The following is a 20,861-nucleotide window of genomic DNA, read 5'->3' as shown; positions in this document are numbered from 1 at the left end:
AATATTTAGGATCTCGCTATTTATCTGGGCGATGTAGTCTGTGGGGTTAAAGAATACTCGAGCGGAAGAATACAACACATAATAACCATATCTATTACCAGTAAAACAGCGTCCTCTCTTATTATTTCGCGTAGGTTTCAAATAACGGGGAAAAAAAGTTAAGTAATATCTAATTAATGACTAATAATTACATTACATTTTAATATTTAATAGCATAAGTGTGTTCCACTCATAAAAGAGTATTAATAATTCCAAAATTGTAATACAGTATATCGAATTCAGTGAAATGATCATATACACGTACTGTCGTACTGTAAGGCAATTAAACATTTTGGCAGATTTTCTTCTATAACAGCTACGTGTTTTTGCTGAATGGGGATTCCTCTTTAATATAAAAAAACCGCATTTGTACGGGTCCATTTGTAGTGTGTCCAAAAATAGACAACGCAATGTGGCGTATGATCGTTTTCTATTTATTTTTTTTTTCTTAAATAATTCAGTAAAATTATCTGTTTGTTTACGGTGATTAAACATTGTTGGTAGATGTTTGCTCAATAACTTACAGCTACGTGTTTTTGCTGACGAGGGATTCCCTTTTTAAAAAAAAATACGCATTCTATAATGTGTCAAATAAGACAAATGAATGAACTACGATCGCTTTTCCATGGCAACGGATGTCGTCTTATTTACTAAAATAATATAAACGTTCTGAAGGCCTACCTACACGTGTCTGAGTACTTACGTATCTTTCAGCGATAAGATGATTTTTTTAAGGTTTAGTAGTATTTATTTCGGTTTTTAGTCATAATAATACAGTAATAATCATTATAAAATGAAAACGTAATAACAGCAAATGTCGTCGTTTGTAATTAAATGTTAAATTATTGGAGGTTACCTTTTATTAACTCTCACATCCGTCATTGTATACTAGATAAACGGCAATAATCATAATATACTACTAAATGCTCATAGCAGCAATGAGGCTGGTATCCACTTAAATAGTTTCGTGATTTTAAAATACGAGTGACTACTTAAAAATGTATTAAATATTTTCGAAATGTTAAAACAGTTTAATATTTTCCAAAACTTGCAAAACAAAACAACAAAAACCATTCGTTTTAAAACGATTTTCAAAAAGCACATTACTTCATTATCTGTAAAATAAAATGAAAATACAAATTATGTATAAAAGATATTCATGTTTACTTTTAATAATTCAAGTTTTCATCATCACAGGCTAGTGGGTATTTCAATTTCCGTGTACTACTATTCGTAGAGAATAATAGATTAATAAACTCATAAATGAAAAAAAAAATAGAATGCAGCACAGCCGACCACTGACATCTGACAGAGCCATATAAAACAGCGCCCTCAAGTATTAACTTGACCAAATACGACGTACGCAAATACGATGAAAGCTGTGCTTTTTTCGTACGAGTCTGTACATATTATTATACTTTTTAGGTCAATAGTTTTTGCCATTTATTAATATCGAACATATGATTGGTATCTAAAAATGTAATAAAACTGGGTTTAAATGTAATATAAATATACTTTAAATAGCATTAAACTTGGGTACGGGCCAGCCAATGATGGGTACGGGTCAGCCAATGATGGGTACGGGTCAGCCAAAATTTTGGGTACGAGTAAGCCAAAATTTGGGTACGAGTTGGTGGGTACGAGTTGGCATGGGTACGGGTTGACCTGTATTCCTAGAGCTAATACTAGGCCTATTATTATGATTATGCCTAGGCCTATTCTATTGTTGCATCCACTTTACCTTAAAAAAACCAATTTGTATCCAAAGCTAATTTGATACGAAGACATCCTTCCACATTCCAATAAAAAAACTACTAGCTAGGGGCCTAGGCCTAGCTAAGTATAAAAAGTGTATTGCTATACAATACAATACAACGGATAGGCCAGCTAGGCCTAGGCTAGGCCCACAATTTTTGAGACTCGTCAACTTATTGTTTCGGAATGCAGATATTTTTTGCCCCGTCGATATAAAATATTTTCCCGTAGAAGTAATTATTAGTTTATTACTAATTTTTCTGTTAAGGTAGTATAAGTATAGGATTTGGTAAATCATTTAATACAAATAAATATAAGTAGAACCACCAGAACTATTTCCGCTATACAGCCCTATTTAAAAATGGCCTGGTCTAAATTAACATTCTACCTACTAGGGAACGTAGGTTGGCCGAGGCACTCTGCTTGACTTTCTAGGCCCCCCACACTACAAGTCCTAGGCCTACCCGTTAGGCCAATTTCTCTCGCGTTGTGGTAATAAGGATACGCAGCTAAAGTGAATTTCCTCCGCTACACTGAACCACGAGCTAAGCCTACATATTTAGGCTATACCGATACTCGTCAATTTATTTTTTATGGCATCAATGCTACACATTTTGCCCATTGATAATACATTTTCTCGTACTAAAAGTACTTATTAATTTAATTCATTATGTCTATACTTTATTTATTTAGATATTTAGTTTCCGTTTCTTGTTGAATAAACTGCAAATAAATAAAGCTATTGTATTTCTAAAGGTTCCTTTAGCAAAATGGAATCATCTTTCCTATAGTATATATTAAGAACACAAAAATATTTAGGATCTCGCTATTTATCTGGGCGATGTAGTCTGTGGGGTTAAAGAATACTCGAGCGGAAGAATACAACACATAATAGCCATATCTATTACCAGTAAAACAGCGTCCTCTCTTATTATTTCGCGTAGGTTTCAAATAACGGGGAAAAAAAGTTAAGTAATATCTAATTAATGACTAATAATTACATTACATTTTAATATTTAATAGCATAAGTGTGTTCCACTCATAAAAGAGTATTAATAATTCCAAAATTGTAATACAGTATATCGAAAAGTTAGATTTTTATTAGTGATAGAAATTTAGTATTATTTGGATAAAATAAAACTGTAAAAACATCATTCAAAAACCATCGTGGAAAAATACTTAACCAACTTCAATTTTGTTCAAATTTGGTACAATAATTCTATATGTATTTATTTATCTTTAGTATAAAAATTGGGTAATTTACTAGAATTTTAGATGATTTGGACATTTTTTATTTTTCAAAATATGATGCCTATGGTTCTACTATACATTTACAACATTTTTTTTACTAAAAGTGCGCCTAAGTTATTTTTTTTTTTAAAACTTGATACTAGTATTTTTCTTTTACATTATAACATTTGGGTAGTAAATTTTTCTTCTCATAAGCTATTATAGTGTAGGCCTACATTTATATTATAGTAGAACCCCTCGTTTAATTGGGGACAGCTCTTTTTACTATTTCGCCTTAACGTCTGTTTTTTTAACATTCGCCATTTACATTGCAAATTATAAATGGTATTATTATTTTTTAGTGGATTTAGAATAGCTAGAACATGTGTGATAGTAGTTTTGACTACACTATATCAGGGAAGAGTGAGATTAAAGCAGTCGTGAATTAAAATTTCAATAAAATTTGTCAACAAATATAATTTTACTATTTCGCCTTAACGTCTGTTTTTTTAACATTCGCCATTTAGGCCTAATAGGCCTAGGCCTACATCGCATTATAAATGGTATTATAATTTATACTGGATTTGGAATAGCTAGAACAGTGTGTAGTTTAAACTATACTATATCACGGGAATGAACGTGAATTAAAATGTCCATAACATTTGTCAACAAATATAATTTTGCGATTTCGCCTTAACGTCTGTGTTTTTTTTTACATTCGCCATTTGCATTATAAATGGTATTATTTTTATAATGGATTTGGAATAGCTAGAACATGTGTGTAGATCTTTTCCAGATGGATTTCTTTTCGAGATTTCTTTCAAACTAAATGAGGGGATCTGCTAGGTTCCCGCCCGGAGTGGCGTGTTGACCGCAATGAATAACAATACCATCTTCCCCACTACACCTGCACCAACTCATTTGCATAATAACGCACGGCATACCAACTGATCAATATTTGTATAGGAGTAGCAATCAATGGGTTGGTTGGATGGCTGCTGTTGTTCATCATTTAATTCATTGTATCAGTTGTTTTGATTTCTCATGATCAATTATTCACTTAATTCATTTCATTTATTCATGATCAAACACAGTAAAATGTAGTACATGGTTTGGAATAATGTTCGTTTGTTCAAAGTTAATAATTCACACAGAAATTGTGAAATTATTTATTACAATAATGCATATGTATTTAAATAAATAGAGAGAATACACTAGCCAGGCTAGGCATCGGCATCTTTACACATTTCTATTTATCTGTTCCTAATTTTCTGACATAACTTAGGTGTTCTTAAAATTGAGGGCGCCAAACATAAAATTTACGAGATCGGAAAGAGGCGGGAAGCCAAAAAAAAAATGATGGTGTGCTCCCTTGCCTCTAGCACGGTAAGGCTCTCTCACAGCCTTGGGGGTACCACACATCAGATGCTTTGATGTTATTGCCTCATAATGTGTGGTGGAAAGGGGGACGTTTAAATCTGTGAACCCCAAACACAGAAGCTCGCATAGCTTTAACTCTTTTCCACCGACCGGCATGGGGTTTGAACCCACGATAATCGTGTTCCACGACGCTCTACCAACTGAGCTATCCGGCCCTCTGGTTAATAGCAAGGTTAAAACTAGATTCGTTTCCTCAAAATTACGTCATGAATATGCAAATTTATGACGTAACGATTAGAATGACGTAATATGAAGCGCGTATAAGACTATACTATTGTCACCTTTATTACTCGTGTACATTGTGGCATAACGGGTAGTGCTCTAGTAACTATCGTTTGGATTGAATTCTCTCAGCTCTACTGGCTGGGGTTCGAATCTCTACGGATTTCTTTTTTTAAAAATAAATATAAAATGCTTTTCTTTTATTTTGAAAGAGAGATATTTAGAGAGTCAGGTTAATTTAGGATAATATAATGTAAAAGATTAACAACATCAAAATTCAACAGTGTGGCGCGTTGACCGCCGCGAGTGACTAACAATTGAATGTCAGAAAAAAAGGAATTATAGTTCTCTTCGTTACGTGTTTAGAAAAGAATTTATATCTCATCGTTGGTGGTATGTCGGCGTTGTTATGCAAATGGGTTTGTACAGGTGTAGGCCTAGTGGGAAAGATGGTATTCCAACCGTTTTAAACCAAAATATCGGCTAAATATATTCTTTTTTGCGTTTCAACATATATGTTAATGATTCCAATTACGATACAAACTTTTTTTTTATTTTGTAGGTAAAATGGCAGATATAACCCTTTTTGTCTTTCCCCTTAACGTTTTCATACCACAATCGCTGTGCTAAGGGGAGTTTATTATTACCCTTAAGGCCATTTTACACTAATAAGTCCTAGACTCGGGTACCCCGAGTAAAAAGAGGGAAGTAAAATCAACCGATTGACCCCTATCTAAGTTTATTTTCTGTCAATCCTTAAGGCTACAATTTATATAAAACAAAATAATTAAACGGTTAAATTCTGTTTCACCAAATTTATAAATAATCTAGGTCCTAGAGGCATGTCTTTTAATTTGTTGTCGGTGTCTTCTATTCTAGGCCTAGAAGGCCTAGCCTAGGTCTAAGTGATGCGGCCTTTGCCGCCTGGCTGGGCGTGAGGTGAGTTGGTACCAATTTTAAAAACTAGTTGCATAGGCCTAGTCAGCTAAGCTAAAAGGTTAGGCCTAGCCTATTATAGTCGCCGCATAGTACTGTATATCCTAGCCCTAGCCCTAGCCTAAGCCTAGCTAGGTAGGCCTAGAATAGGCCTAGTAGATATTCGCCCAGGATTCGCGTATGGGTGTTAAACGGATGATCGGGCCCACTTTTGTATGCGCACCAAACAAAAGGAGGCCTACAAATAGCCATAAATAAACACAGAACTAAATGGCCATTAAACTAGTTTAGTATCTAGTCAAGTATCAGCCGCGCAATGTTTTTATGAATATAGTAAATATTAATTAATTATTAAACAGCCGATAAATACTAATCAATGTGTCTTAATACAAAACAAATTTTACTAATCTAACATCTAGTTTTAATGATTAATTATAATAATTAATCGTATATTTCTTTTGTTTACGTCTTTTCTTATTTCTGCATATCATTATTATACATGATACCCCAAACAACAAAGGCTCATCTCATAAACACAATATTTCCCGTTTTTTTAATTGTACTTCTTCATTTCTTATGCACTTGGAGTTTATAACTTGATACAGAAACCATAATCCTGTTATCGATAAAATGAATATTAATTATTAATATTGGTAATGGTAACTAATAATAAATAAACTAATTTCCAACATTCAAAAAACCACAATTTGCAGAATAAAACCAAAACGGAAACAAAACAACTTTATTTATAAAAATCACACATACTTATTGGCACATGTAAAATAAATTTAAAAAAAAAATGTACTGGCATAACTGACGGCCGCAATAACTGGTGGCTGAAATGATCCCAAAAGAGTTATGTTGTCTGGTACTCGTTGTGTTAACATTAATAATGTCTTTTTCCTTTTCATATAGGCCTAGTGTCTGATGTGTTGATGGAGTAAATGTTCTTGGGCAGCTGGTTGCAGTTTTTCTCATTTTCTATGGCTATATTGTTCTTAGTTGATGTCATATTCTAAATATGTAATTTGTATTGTCATGACGTTGAAAATATTTAAATAACAATTGTCCATGTGGTTTTTAACATCTTTAGATTCATCAGAGATTCATCTGATGTCCAAATCCAGTAAAAGTATTGGATTATTTTATTGATGATTTGTTCTACTGTACAATCATGTAAGAATTAGAAATCTGGCTACTCGCTCAAAGCTGCTACAGTAATGTACTGTGTTAGGAATACTATTAATTGAATCTAACATACACTGGATAGTTCCTAATTTCAGTCTGTTACAGTATTAATTTTAAGAATTTTATTAAGGAACATACTACACTAATTGTGCTTCATATTTTCATATTCATACCGGTAATTTTTTTTAAAACATTTGACGTTTTTAACATGTATGAAATCTATCTCCAGCAGGATCAATTACAGGACAATTGTTCTTGTCTTATATGTGATGATTTTTATGTATAAATAAATGATCATAATGTAAAGAAAAATAAATTAGAAACATTGACATTCTAGCTGAAATACTTTGAAATATTTAATCACTGAATAACTTAATAAATTACACTTTAATATTGTGAACATTTCCAAATTGATCAGCTTGTATTATACCATGTACCGTCAATTCTAATAGTAACCCACACTCTAATAGTAACCCCCCTTCTAGTAGTAACCCAACTTATAAGTCAATCTATAATAATAACCCACTACTACTACTAGTAACCCATGGGGGAGGTTATTATTAGAGTCACAAAAACTATTGAAAAAATGACATTAAGACTGGTCGTTTATTATGCAGCAATATTTTGAAAATAAGGAGATAATGCATGTTGATCTCGGGAGGACTGAGTGTTTTTGAGTTTATAAAATAAAGTTCAAACAAATTTATTTATTCGTACTGTTTTATTATTTTTCTATGATTTGCTGACCGGAAAAGTTGGGGTGGGTTACTATTTTCAGGTGCCTAATTTAAGATTAGTAATAATAACCCACTACTCCAATAGTAATCCCCTTTCCCCCCCCCCCCCCCCCACTTCTAATAGTAACCCACCCTAAAAAACAATCAAAAAATAATAACCCAGGGTTACAATTAGAAGATTTACGGAATCAATTAGTTTAAACTAATTAATACATGCTATAGACTATTGTAGCCCAAATATCAAATTACACTTTTAATATTGCAAACATTTCCAAATTGATCAACTTGTAGTATATAACCATGTATTAATTAGTTTAAACTAATTAATCCATGCTATAATCTATAGACTATTGTAGCCCAAATATCAAATTACACTATTATTTATAATAATAACAGCAACCGGGAATCCACAAAATGTTAGGATTCAGCCAAGTAGCCTTTTTTGCAATTAAAATCTCATTACACGGAATCGCTTCGATGTTATAGAACACACTTCTCGTAGGCGTGTTGAATATGCGTGTAATAGCGTGTTGTATAAACGCGCCCATAGTTGCAACAGCCTGACAAATTGATATGGTAACACTATTAAAAACAAGTATATCAATCAGAACGTTAACATACGTTATGTTATATCTATTTTCAAATCTTTTAAAATCAAAAACTCATCAGCATCATTTTTTCATTCTTAACTTTCATCCTTATAATTATCCAATTTTGAATTGAGAATCCAGGATTTGATGTCAACAATTTCGCTACCTCTTTCTTGCCTGCAAAATGAGAAAAACAAAAATGCAATTATTCTATCATCTCTTACAGATGTATTTGTCCTAAATTTGTCCTATTTTGATGTCACATAACAGCTATCCACTTGGAATCGAGAAATTGAATATTTGCGACCAACAACCGGCCCATATTTTATAACTACTGTAGTACTGTACTTGTTAAAAAATAACACTATATTGATCTCTTTCCCTTTAATGTTCAACAATATTCCAATTAAAATGCTTAAATACAGAAGTATAGGCCTACAGGTACATATGACAACCTCAGACATCCATTCTATATTAGACTGGGTTCCAGCCCGTAAATTTTGGCACATATGGCGTTTTATACGTATAATATAATACTCAGATTTACGCACTGGGGAAATATGTGAAGAAATCGATTTGCATGCCCGCAAACATCCGATAAGAATGACGTAGGTTATCATACCATATGTGCCAAATTATTTATCTTTACTATTTACGGGCTGGAACCCAGTCTAATCATATATATGCACTGCTCTTTAACCAATTGAATGCTCTTTGGCATGTGAAGAACGAACCTTTTTAAATATAAACTTACCTGTGAGATCGTCATGGTTGTATAGGTCATCTCCTATAGTAGTAAACAAAAACAATTTATAACATTAATATTTTATACATTTTCGTTCTTGATACATTGTACATTTGTGTTTTCAAATGTTTTGCTGCTAATATTGTAGTAGACTTACCTGATGTTGTGGCAATTTCTAGTTGTCCATAACTATCAGCATCATCTGCTGATAAACAACAATAAAATGTTAAGAATGTAATGTTTACGAAAATCTAATTTGTGTCTGATAAGTGCCATTTCCGGCATCTACAGTTGCACAACTCTTAAACATTTCTTATGACACAGGGACAGATTGGAATGGAAAATGGGACATGGATTAATTAATTTTAACACTAAAAAAGAACTTCATAGAAAGAGTCAATCTTAATTTCACCTCACCTCAGCACCAGCTGGTATAGATTTTTATTAGTAATGTTTTATAAGCTTACCTGTGATGTTTTCTTCTTCTTTAAAAGTTTCATCTGCTGATCAATAATAAATGAAAAGTTAACAATTTAATATATTCCTAATATCTATCTGTACATTAAGTACTTTGATTGCACTGATTGCATTGAAGAACTTATAAGATCTACCATAAAATTTTTTCCCATGTTTAGAACCAACAAATATATGGTCTTGATTTTATGGCACTCTGGAATTGTCTCTTCTATTAGCAAAAGAAGTATTCTTATTTTACATACTTTGTTTATAAACTATATTAAAGCTTACCTGTAAAAGTATTCATTTCTACTTCTAGGCTTCTGGGTTATCTCCTATAGAAAAACACAATAAAATAATTAATTAAAAAAAATTAAGTTTTCTTATTCTTCTTACCTGTACAAGTGTTGCCACTTGTTAATTTGACAAAATTTGCTGATTTTTCAATTACCTACTGGCAGAACAGGTAAGTAAAAGATATGTACTGTGTGGGTAATAAGCTGTACGGACTATATAAAGGGCAGGAAATATTTTGAGATAATCTAGGTTTTGGCGAGATTCTGGTTTTTAAGGTGTTTATGCTTTGTGAGAGTGAAGTTTGCATTGTACCAGCAACAATGCCTATTTTTTTTTAAAAAGATGTGCCGTGTTTAAAACGTTTTCACCCGCAACTACAGCAATTACATTATAATTCTTCAAGGTTGATATGTCCTTGGCTATTGGCTGTTCTTGTGGCCTCGAAGTCTCTGCTGCCTGCTTTTTATTTTGGGCATATACCGCATCACATGCTTGTGCATATCTAGCACTTTCCTGATCTCCTGTGATTTGTGATCATTATCTGTTATTAAAAACAATCCACTTAATATGTTCCCTTATAGAAGTATTTTAACACAACTTGTTATTAAGTTGCAAAATACTGAAATTAAAGACTGCCTGAACCCAAAACAAGTAAGTGCCAGACAAAAAGCCTAAGGAAAAGCCTAGAATATTTTATTTATCCTTGTTTGACCAATGTTTGACCAATATTTATCCAATTGTTCTGGAGGTTGTCTTTAATTTGAGGTGATTTATACAGCCGATGAAATCAAATTTGAAAGTAGTCTGTAATTGGATTTTTATGGGAGTGTCGACTTGTAGGTACTTTTGGCTAGTCTTCAACATAAGTTGCTCTTAGAGTGGATACGATAGTCTACAATTGAAGATGCTTTTAAAATTGGGGTAGGGGGAAGTATTAATAGAAGGTAGTGGGTTAAATAGAGGGAGACCTGCATTGAATATTTGAAATGGACTGTAGTCTTCAAAAAGAAGTTGCTCTTAGATTGGATACGTCACTAGTCTACAATTGATGGTGATTTTTGAATTATAATGCAGTATTAAATAGAAGATGGATGGTTAATTAGAGAGAGAACTGCATTGACAATTTGAAAATGACTTATAATTAATTAAAAAATCACCAACCTTGGAATCCAGATGTTCTGCAATATCCGTTGTAAAATCTTCAATTAGATTAAACTGAACATTAAATTTCTCCAAAACTTTTACTGTTGATCTGCGATTGATATGTGGAAAACACCCTCAATGACAGAAAACTCTGTTGAGTTGATACCTTCTAGCGTGGATGAGTTGGAATAAACAATGCTGAATTCAAAGAAGTAACCACTTCCCGACAGATTAATGGCAAGATCAGTGAAGTTGGCCCAGTCATGGATTATATCTACAGTGTTGTTGCTGACGAGCTCTGCATCAGATACTCCTGGGCATTTTCCATGGATGTGAAGAATGTCCCAGATTTTGCACAATTTCAGCCTGAAAAAATCAAAAAATCATTGAATAATTCCTTTTTTTCGTAGAATATTTGTATCAAACCTATGGTGTATTACCAAAGCTTGATAGCCTACAGTATATTGGAGTTTAGAAAGAATTGTGTTAAAACCTACACTGGTATCCAATATAGAGATGCAAGGCTGAACCTCAAATGGATGGTTCTCCATAGCATCAGCCGTAAACGTATACTCATTGTGCTTTGGGTCACTAGATGCCTCTTCTTCAGCTTGCTTCTCAGAATACCAATTAGTTATGTTGGTTTGTAATGATATAGGCATTATGGTTATGTTTGTTGCACGCCACACATGAGAATACAATTTAAGACTTTGGACAAGACGATACAAGCCAGTTCTATACTACAGTAACTCTACAGAAAACTCTACTTCAACTCATTACTTCTTAAATTGTGACTTACGTTGCATTGCCTGTACTTGGACCTCCTGTTGTATTTGTTGCTCTCACACCCCTTGTTGGGTCTTCAGTTGGGGGAGAAGGATCGGTCATTGCTAATAACCTCAACTTCAAGACTCTCGTACAAAGTACCGGTTTGTGCTGCATTAACAATTTCTGCTTGAAGGTTAACTAACTTATCATGTTCAAGGGTTGAATTGCCTGTAAGGAAAAAATATTAATTATTGTTTAGATATTAAAAGAATAGGTAATTAAATAAAATTCAACTCATTTCTAAACATATGAAACTGAAAAAAGAAGAAATCTGGATAGATTATGTGATACTTTAATATGGTTAAAGAAAGCTATTTACTTATTATATATACCAAACTGGCAAGATTGTTAACAAGATCTTCTTCATAGAAAACATCAACAGGAGCCACACCAAAGTCAACCATTATAACCGGTGTAGTGATGATGTCAATTGGGTCACTACCACGTATAAGTATCCAAAGAGTCTGCCAATCGCGATCAAAATAGTTCTCGCCATAAATGCTGGAGTCAGGAGTTGGCATGAACTGAACGTTTGGATCTTCTGGAACCCATATTTCTCTTTCTATTAATGGCAATGATGTCGAAAAAGTTGATAATTTTAAATATCTTCATGGAAACAGCATGTTGAACAAGTAGCTTCTAGAGTATCACAACGTATCGGTATTATTCGTAGATTAAGATATTATATTCCAAATTTTGCTTTAAGACTACTTGCTAATGCAATAGTATTACCTTGTTTTGATTACTGTAGTAATGTTTGGTCAAATTGTAACTTAGAACTTGTTAATCGTCTTCAAGTACTTCAAAATAGAGTAGCTAGAATCATTCTTTATGCTGATATGTACACCCCTATAACAGAATTGATGTCCTCACTAAAATGGAAGAGTGTCCATGACAGATGGGAAAATGATTTATTAATTATGCTATTTAAATGCCTACAGGGTTTAGCACCATCTTATTTAACAAATCTATTCAAATTTATGGACACTTTTCACACAAAAAATACAAGAAGTCAATCAACAAAAACTCTAAATGTTCCAGCATGGAACAATATTTATGGAAAGAGAATGTTTAATTATAGAGCACCAACCTTATGGAATAATCTTCCTGTACATATCCGTAAAAATTATGAGACACTTAGTCAAGTTGAATTTAAACATCTTGTATAACTTCTATTGTACATAGTTTTAATATAGCTTTTACTTTTATTTTTCTTGTATTTTTTTTCCAAATCTGGACCTCTTGGGAGACCAGTACTTGTGTATTGAAAGAGCTATTCCAGAATAAAGAAAGATTTGTATTGTATTGTATTGTATTGTATATGAACATATCTCCATCCAGCTGCCCGTTATTTGACATGACATAGTGACCTTGATGGTACACATCTAAGCGTTGAGGATTGGCATACCAGATGCCGACAACTATTTTCTGATCTGGAGCTGTGTTCAGGAAATGAAGTCATAACGTTTGAGGATTCGTTGAACTCTCATATACATCTCATAAGTCTCTCCAATTGCAACGATAGACATAAATGTGCTGATTCGCTCTTGACATGTGTACCCATGACACCAATGAAAAGAGCAGATTATATAAAAGATCACAGCTACAACACAGTGATTTTCCTACTCCTCAAAAAAGGGATGCCACAATAAAATTGCGTGCCCAGTCTCGGTGAATGGACTGGTCTTGTTTCAAGAGTGCAACTTTAATAGGAGGAAAGATTTAGGGAAGAATCACAGTTTACAAAAGCTAAAATTCAACATTAAAGCAGACAACCAACCTTTATGTGGACATTTTTCATCATAAGGAATTTTAAGTCCACGTCTCGGATCTCTATCCCACTCGTATGGAGAATCAGGAATAACATAACCAGGCCGTGATCCTCCTAGAATTCCACCATCTTCATCTCTGATCATTGCTTTCTTAAATGCATCACAATCCATCTCCACGCAATCAGAAAGATTAACTTTACTGTTAAGATTAAATGAAAAGTGTAATGTATTGAACTTGATTAATATTACTTGCTACCAATTATTTAAACTTCCTTCACCTGTTACCATATATATTATGTTAACCCACTTCTATATAACCCTGGCTACTTAATGGTCACTAATGGCTAAAGTAGACCCTCTGCTTAGACCACTAAACATTCCACCTTGACAGATTAATTACCCATTACCGATATTGTTATTATAATATATAGTAAATGTAGAATAAAGAATAAACACTTCAGTGCTAGCTTTCAACTATAACAGAACTTGTCTCTCTCTCACTTATTTGTATTGTAAATCGGTACATTACACTACAGTGGCGACGAGAATGGCCCTTATTGGCAAAATTGAAGAATTTATTGAAGGAAGGGAAGATTGGTCACAGTTTGTTGAGCGTTTAGACTTTAGACTAGAGTCTGAGGAAGAAGAAGAACAACAGGAAACTGATTGGCGGTACGTTGTCAATAACCAGAGGCTCTACGCAATAACCAACACGATATTCTACCAACAACAGCAATCTAACTGGATTTCACACTGTATTCGGAGACAGAACCTATGATCCCTGCGAAGTTCTTACATTTTATGACCAAAAAAGTAAATTGATAGGAAGACCGAGCCCAAGTATACTTCAGAGAAATATAAACGCTAGTCAACTAGACCGAGAAGACTATATAAGGAAGTGCTTCCAGCATCTTTTATAGAAGACAATAACTACTATGTCCAGTAGTCATTAAGTTGATTAAGTTATGTCTTGATGTTTAATTTTAATTTTAAATGTAAATAGGTTGGGTAATCATCAGGAATAGTCCTGAACAGGGAGATGAGCGCCCCTGCCCACCGATGAGTTTCGGGATCCCTTTGACCCGGAGGGAGAGTACCCGTCAGGGTTACAGTTCCCAGGTTTTTAGTTGTTTTTAAAATTAATTAGTGTTCCATGACCTTCTCATCAAAATTAACGTCTCTCATAAAATTAAGAAAAGTTGTGCTATGTCAACATAATGTCAATGACGGCGAAATGTCCCCAATATTGGGGATAGCTATGAAAACAAATAAGTAAGTAAGTAACTTGTATTTCAAGGCAAAAGAAATTACTACAGAGGAGAAGAAACAAGCAACACTGTTAACAGTTATTGGCCCATCATCTTATAAGCTTTTACGAAATTTGGTTACACCAGAAAAACCCAAGGATAAAACATTCGATGAGCTGGTAACAGCTATGAATGGGCATCACAGTCCAGTGCCTAGTGAAATTGTACAGCGATACAAATTCAACTCACGCTTTCGACGTGATAATGAAACAGTGCCTGAATTTATGGCATCGCTTCGATCGATGGCAGAATTCTGTAACTTTGGAGCCTCGCTCAATACAATGTTACGAGATCGTCTAGTTTTTGGCGTCCGTAATCACGGAATTTGGTCTTTTGGCAGAAAAAGCACTGACACTGGAAAAAGCTGTTGAAATTGCAACTAGCATCGAAACTGCAACAAGAAATGTAAGAGATCTGGCGCAGCCAACCTCTGCAGCTGCAGTTGAAAATGTAAACAAAATTGCTTACAAAAAGAAGTCAAAATTTACGGAATTGTTCAAAAAATGTCCAAAATTTCCACTTTTTAAACTTCAAGAATTATGCTATAATATTGCCATTTATGCACATATATTATGGTAACATCATCTTATAAAGCCATAGTAACTAGTTGTGTAAAAAAATAAAAAGGTCTAAATTTTGACATTTTTCGAAAAATTCACTGCGGGGGACCAAAGGAATTTTTTAGAAAAATTGCCAAATTTTCTTATTTTTAAAATTCAATAAGTATGCTATAATATTGCAATTTATGCACATATATTGTGTTAACATCATCTTATGGAGACATAAAAACTAGTTAAGTCAAAAAATAAAAGGGTAAGTATTTGGCCATTTTTCGAAAATTTCACTGCTGGGGACCGAAGGAATTTTTCGAAAATTTGCAAAATGTTCACTTTTTAATATCCAATAATTATGCTATTATAATATTGTCATTTATGTATATATATTGTGTTAACATCATCTTATAGAGCCATAGTAACTAGTTATGTAAACAAATAAAAGGGTCGAAATTTTGCAATTTTTCGAAAATTTCAATGCGGGGGAAAAAAGGAATTATTTCGAAAAATGGCAAAAATGTCCACTTTTTAAAATTCGATAATTATGCTATAATATTGCAATTTATGCACATATATTGTGTTAACATAATCTTATGAAGCCATAAAAACTAGTTATGTCAAATACAAATAAGAAGTCGAAACCATGTTTTCGCTGTGGAAAGAATAACCATTTGCCAGACAAATGTTATTTTAAGCAAACAACTTGCCATTATTGTAACAAGGTAGGACACATTCAATCTGTTTGTCTTAGCAAAAAGAAGGGGAAGCCCCAAACAGTTAAAAATGTTGTGGCAGATGAGCCAAGCGATGAACCAAGCAACATAGCTACAGAAATGTATGAAGAATTATTTGGAATAAAGACCACCAATAAAGTCTAGTCCTCCACCTATGAAAGTTAAGATACTGTTAGATGGTTTGGATACTGAAATGGAAATTGACACAGGAGCCTCGGTATCAATAATGTCGCAGACGAAATTTAGGCAATTATGGCCTGAAAGAAAACTTGAACCATCGTCAGTTAAGCTACGTATGTACACTGGACAAATAATGGATGTTTTGGGTAAAATTAATGCTGAAGTTACATACCAGAGTACTACTACAATATTACCGTTAACGATTGTGCGAACAGATGGACCTACCCTAATTGGTCGAGACTGGCTTCAGTTTATAAAGTTGGACTGGCAACAAATCAAGGTAATAAACCAATTAGATTTAAGTTCACTGCTTGGTAAATACCAAGAAATATTTAAAGATGAACTAGGTACCCTTAAGGGTACTGAAGCAAAAATGTATGTTGATAAAGAGACAATGCCAAAATTTTGCAAAGCCAGAAATGTTCCGTATGCTTTGCGACAGAAAGTAGATGACTAACTTGATCGCTTACAACGAGAAGGCATTATTGAACCTATACAGTTTTCAGACTGGGCTGCACCAATAGTTCCGGTACTTAAGGCAGATAAATCTACCATTAGGATCTGTGGTGACTACAAAATTACTGTAAATAAAGCAGCCAAAGTTGATCAGTATCCTTTGCCCCGAAGAAAAATTTACTAAATTGGACATATGTCAAAAGCGTACCAACAATTACTCTTGGATAAAGATTCTCGAAAATATGTTGTAATCAACACTCAAAAGGGACTTTACAATATACACGGTTGCCGTTTGAAGTCTCTTCAGCACCAGCGATTTTCCAGCTTGTCATGGAAGGACTATTACAAGGAATTAAAGGTGTTACAGTATACCTGGACGATATATTAATTACGACAGGAAAGAAAGATTTTGAGCATTTCGAAACTCTTGAAACCGTCCTAAAGCGACTGGCAGATGCTGGACTTCGTCTAAAAAAGAGTAAGTGTGTTTTTATGGTTAAATCTGTTGGTTATTTGGGACACCTGATCGACAAAGAGGGATTGCATCCCACAAACGCCAAAGTGAGAGCAATTAAAGATGCTCCAGCGTCTCAAAACTTGACAGAACTGAGAGCTTATTTGGGATTATTATCTTATTATGAAGTTTTTACCAAACTTATCCAACACACTTAATTGCTCTGTTATATGCCTTACTTAGTAAGGATAAAGCTTGGAACTGGACAAATTTAGAACAATCTACTTTTGATAAATCAAAGGAATTGCTACTTTCCTGCAGAGTACTTGCACATTATGATCCAAAAAAGGAAATAATATTATCGTGTGATGCATCTCAATATGGAATTGGGGCGGTACAGAAAGACCAATCGCATTTGCATCTAGAACACTTGCAGAAGCGGAAAAAAAGTATTCGCAAATTGAGAAAGAAGGTTTGGCATGCGTTTTCGGAGTAACGCGATTTCAGTCTTACATTTATGGTAGACATTTCACATTGGTAACAGACCATAAGCCATTGCTGGGTCTTATTAATGAGGACAGACTTGTGCCTAGCCAAGCATCAGCTAGAATCCAACGTTGGGCACTGAAATTAGGTACATACAAATATACATTAAAATTCAAACTGACAAAGTCCCATGCCAATGCGGATGCCTTAAGCAGATTACCATTGCCAGGAAAACCAGAATCAATTCCACAACCTGCCGAAACTGTTCTATTGATGGAGCCAATGAACCAATCTCCAGTTTCCACAGCAGATATTAAAGGTTGGACGGTTAAAGATCCAACACTTTCTCGAGTTCTTTACTACATTAAAAAGGGTTGGCCCAATACTAATCCAAAAATTGAAAACTTGCAACCATATTGGATGGATCTGACAAAGAGAACTCTCTACACAAGATGGATGTATTTTGTGGGGAAATAGAATTGTTGTTCCACAGCCTGGTAGAAAACAGTTGCTACAAGCACTACATGACGGTCATACTGGAATTGTCAGAATGAAAAGTTTTGCTCAGGATTCGTTATGGTGGCTTATATGGACAAAGACATATCAAAGCAGTGCGATACATGCCAATCCAATCAAACTTTACCACCTAAAGCACCATTGCACCCATGGAATTGGCCAAATAGACCATGGTCACGATTACATATCGACTATGCTGGACCATTTATTGGAAAAATGTTTTTAATACGATGCATACTCAAAATGGCTTGAGGTAATTCCGGTAAATTCCTCAACGACAAATACCACAGTGGATAAGCTCAGGCTTATATTTGCATCGCATGGATTGCCAGATAAAATAGTATCCGACAATGGAACATGTTTCACCAGTGATGAATTTCATACATTCGTAAAGCGAAATGGAATAAGACATTCTTTAACAGCCCCATATCACCCATCATCGAATGGTCTTGCGGAACGTGCTGTACGCACATTTAAAGAAACAATGAAGCGTATGAAAGATGGATATATCGAAACAAAAGTAGCAAGATTCTTATGTTGTAATTTGTATGTTCTTGTTATCAGTTTCTTCTTTTTAGGACCCAAGTGGAAATAAGTTTTTAACTTTTCTTGGCATTCCTTGTAATCAAGGCCTGTTTTTTCCGTGCAATTGTTTTTCTATTTTCTATGTATTATATTTTATTGTTTTTTAACCTTGATTACCAAATAAAGTTTAAAAAAAAAACAATTCAAGATTCCTATTTAAATATAGAAATACACCTCATAGCACAACTGGCAAAACACCAGCAGAATTACTGAATGGCCGAAAATTGAAAACGCATTTTGATCTTTTACACCCTTATCAAGCAGATCGTGTTATCACTCAACTTGAAAAACAGAAATTAGCCCATGATCGTCATGCAAAGAACGCACTTTTGTAGAAGGAGAGTAGGTGTATATAAAGAACTTTAGAGGACAAAATCTGAAATGGTTACCCGGAACAATAATATTAAAATCCGGTCGCATCTCATTCAAGATAAAACTAGAAGATGGACGAGTTTGTCGTCGTCATGCCGACCATATCAGGAAGCGTTATAGGCCTGTTCAAACTCATTAATCCAAATCTGAACAGTGGAAACATCACAATCGACTGTCGAAGCACAGTCTATTACTGCTCAGCGAAGAGTATACCTTACTCGCGATAGAAAACCGCCGGAAAGATATGGACATTTTTAATAACTGAAATATAGAAACTTTTATGGACATTATTACTGGACAATTTAAAATGTTGATCTTATATTTTACTTTATACAGTGCATTATACCATATACATTTAAAGTGTTATTAAACCATAACTTAGTACAGTGCTGCTTTGATTCAATTATAAATAAATAGCTTAGAATTGTTTATAATAGAAGGGAGGGAATGTAATGTAATGTAATGTATTGAACTTGATTAATATTACTTGCTACCAATTATTTATACTTCCTTCACCTGTTACCATATATATTATGTTAACCCACTTCTATATAACCCTGGCTACTTAATGGTCACTAATGGCTAAAGTAGACCCCTCTGCTGAGACCACTAAACATTCCACCTTGACATATTAATTACCCATTACCGATATTGTTATTATATATAGTAGATGTAGAATAAAGAATAAACACTTCAGTGCTAGCTTTCAACTATAACATAACTTGTCTCTCTCTCACTTATTTGTATTGTAAATCGGTACATTACAAAAAGTATTGTAGGTAAGTGTACTAGGTTGATGAAAATAATGCAACTAGCAAGTAAGGATACACAATGATTACATTTACGTAACTTGGATAAATGCAAGTGGTCCGTAGATATATAGGATAAATACTATTAGTACTTACCCTAAATTAGGTATATGTATGTAAACCCTGTTCTTGTCTCTGACTGTTACCTTCTTTGTACAGTACCTACAGCGGACATTGGGTGGATACCATCATCATTTGATGGATTGGTCATAGTAGCGTAATGATCTTTCTTACACGCAGTATCAAAATGAGCGAATGTGACATCTATTGATAAGAAAGAGCAAAATACCTTTATTTGTAAATGAATAAGTATGTTGAAACATATTCATTTGGTAAGTTTCACCAAAAATGTATTCCGATATTAAAGACATATTTTATGATAAAACAGTACTAAGGGACAACCTCAACATTACAGTGGTGATAACTTGGATACAATGGCAATTTTATGTTATCCAAATAAGCATTCAGCTTCATGTGTAAACAGTATGAGTATACGTTTCCTGCAATAGAACTCAACTGGTTTGTCCAAGTAAGGACTAGGTTTGTCCAAGTAAGGACCAGATTATGTCATGCTTTTACATACCTTGCAATCTTGTGCTTCCAGCAATAGCTGGGTAATTATGTATACCATGAAATGGAAAAAATGGAGCACCATTATCACCAGACATGAAATTTGCCCTCACGTATCCAGCATTTCCATTGTCTGGACCACAAGGTGCACACTGTTTTGCACTTTGACCTGCATTCTCCGGTTGATTCTGAAATATTTACATGAAAATGGGAAAATGTAATATTTTAATCAGAATTTATAAATTACGTGTCTGATTACACAATGGAATGGCATTATCAGTACACGTTAAGAAAAAGAAGGTAGAAGAGTAAGAAAGTCCTTTGACAAATTTCCTTATGAAAGTCAAGTATGCATATATAATATCTATACATTGATTTTATTTGACAGAATGCAAAATATAGTTCCCCAAACTGACAAAATAATAACATTTGAAAAACAGAATTAAAATCTTTTAAAATG

At 33.9% G+C, this 20,861-nt stretch overlaps 1 protein-coding gene across 2 annotated transcripts; it reads right to left on the bottom strand.

Annotated features, from left to right (window-relative positions):
• Window positions 1–9,629: 9,629 nt before the first annotated feature.
• LOC144845525 (fibrocystin-L-like) lies at window positions 9,630–20,547 on the bottom strand. Of its 2 annotated transcripts, XM_078702916.1 has the most exons (5): window positions 20,415–20,547; window positions 13,387–13,577; window positions 11,578–11,774; window positions 10,797–11,144; window positions 9,630–9,673 (listed from the first exon to the last, which is right to left on the bottom strand). In XM_078702916.1, the coding sequence occupies exons 2-3, from the start codon at window positions 13,547–13,549 to the stop codon at window positions 11,641–11,643; spliced, it is 297 nt and encodes a 98-aa protein (XP_078559042.1). In that variant the 5' UTR covers window positions 13,550–13,577; window positions 20,415–20,547; the 3' UTR covers window positions 9,630–9,673; window positions 10,797–11,144; window positions 11,578–11,640. The 2 variants fall into 2 exon arrangements, with proteins under 2 accessions (XP_078559042.1, XP_078559041.1); XM_078702915.1 differs by lacking the exons at window positions 13,387–13,577; window positions 20,415–20,547 and adding an exon at window positions 11,926–12,318.
• Between the last annotated feature and the right edge of the window lie 314 nt (window positions 20,548–20,861).

This window comes from Antedon bifida, chromosome 6 (assembly GCF_963402885.1).
Source record: "Antedon bifida chromosome 6, ecAntBifi1.1, whole genome shotgun sequence".
NCBI classification, from domain to species: Eukaryota; Metazoa; Echinodermata; class Crinoidea; order Comatulida; family Antedonidae; genus Antedon; species Antedon bifida.
This window is presented reverse-complemented; position numbering and strand designations above follow the sequence as displayed.

What these genes read in the sequence shown, in the direction of transcription:
- LOC144845525 (XM_078702915.1), bottom strand. Translation starts at nt 12,127, where the DNA reads ATGCCAACTCCTGACTCCAGCATTTATGGCGAGAACTATTTTGATCGC. An exon ending in CAGTTTGGTATATATAATAA is followed by an intron (nt 11,775 to 11,925) that starts GTAAATAGCTTT and finishes TTTTCCTTACAG; the next exon opens with GCAATTCAACCCTTGAACAT.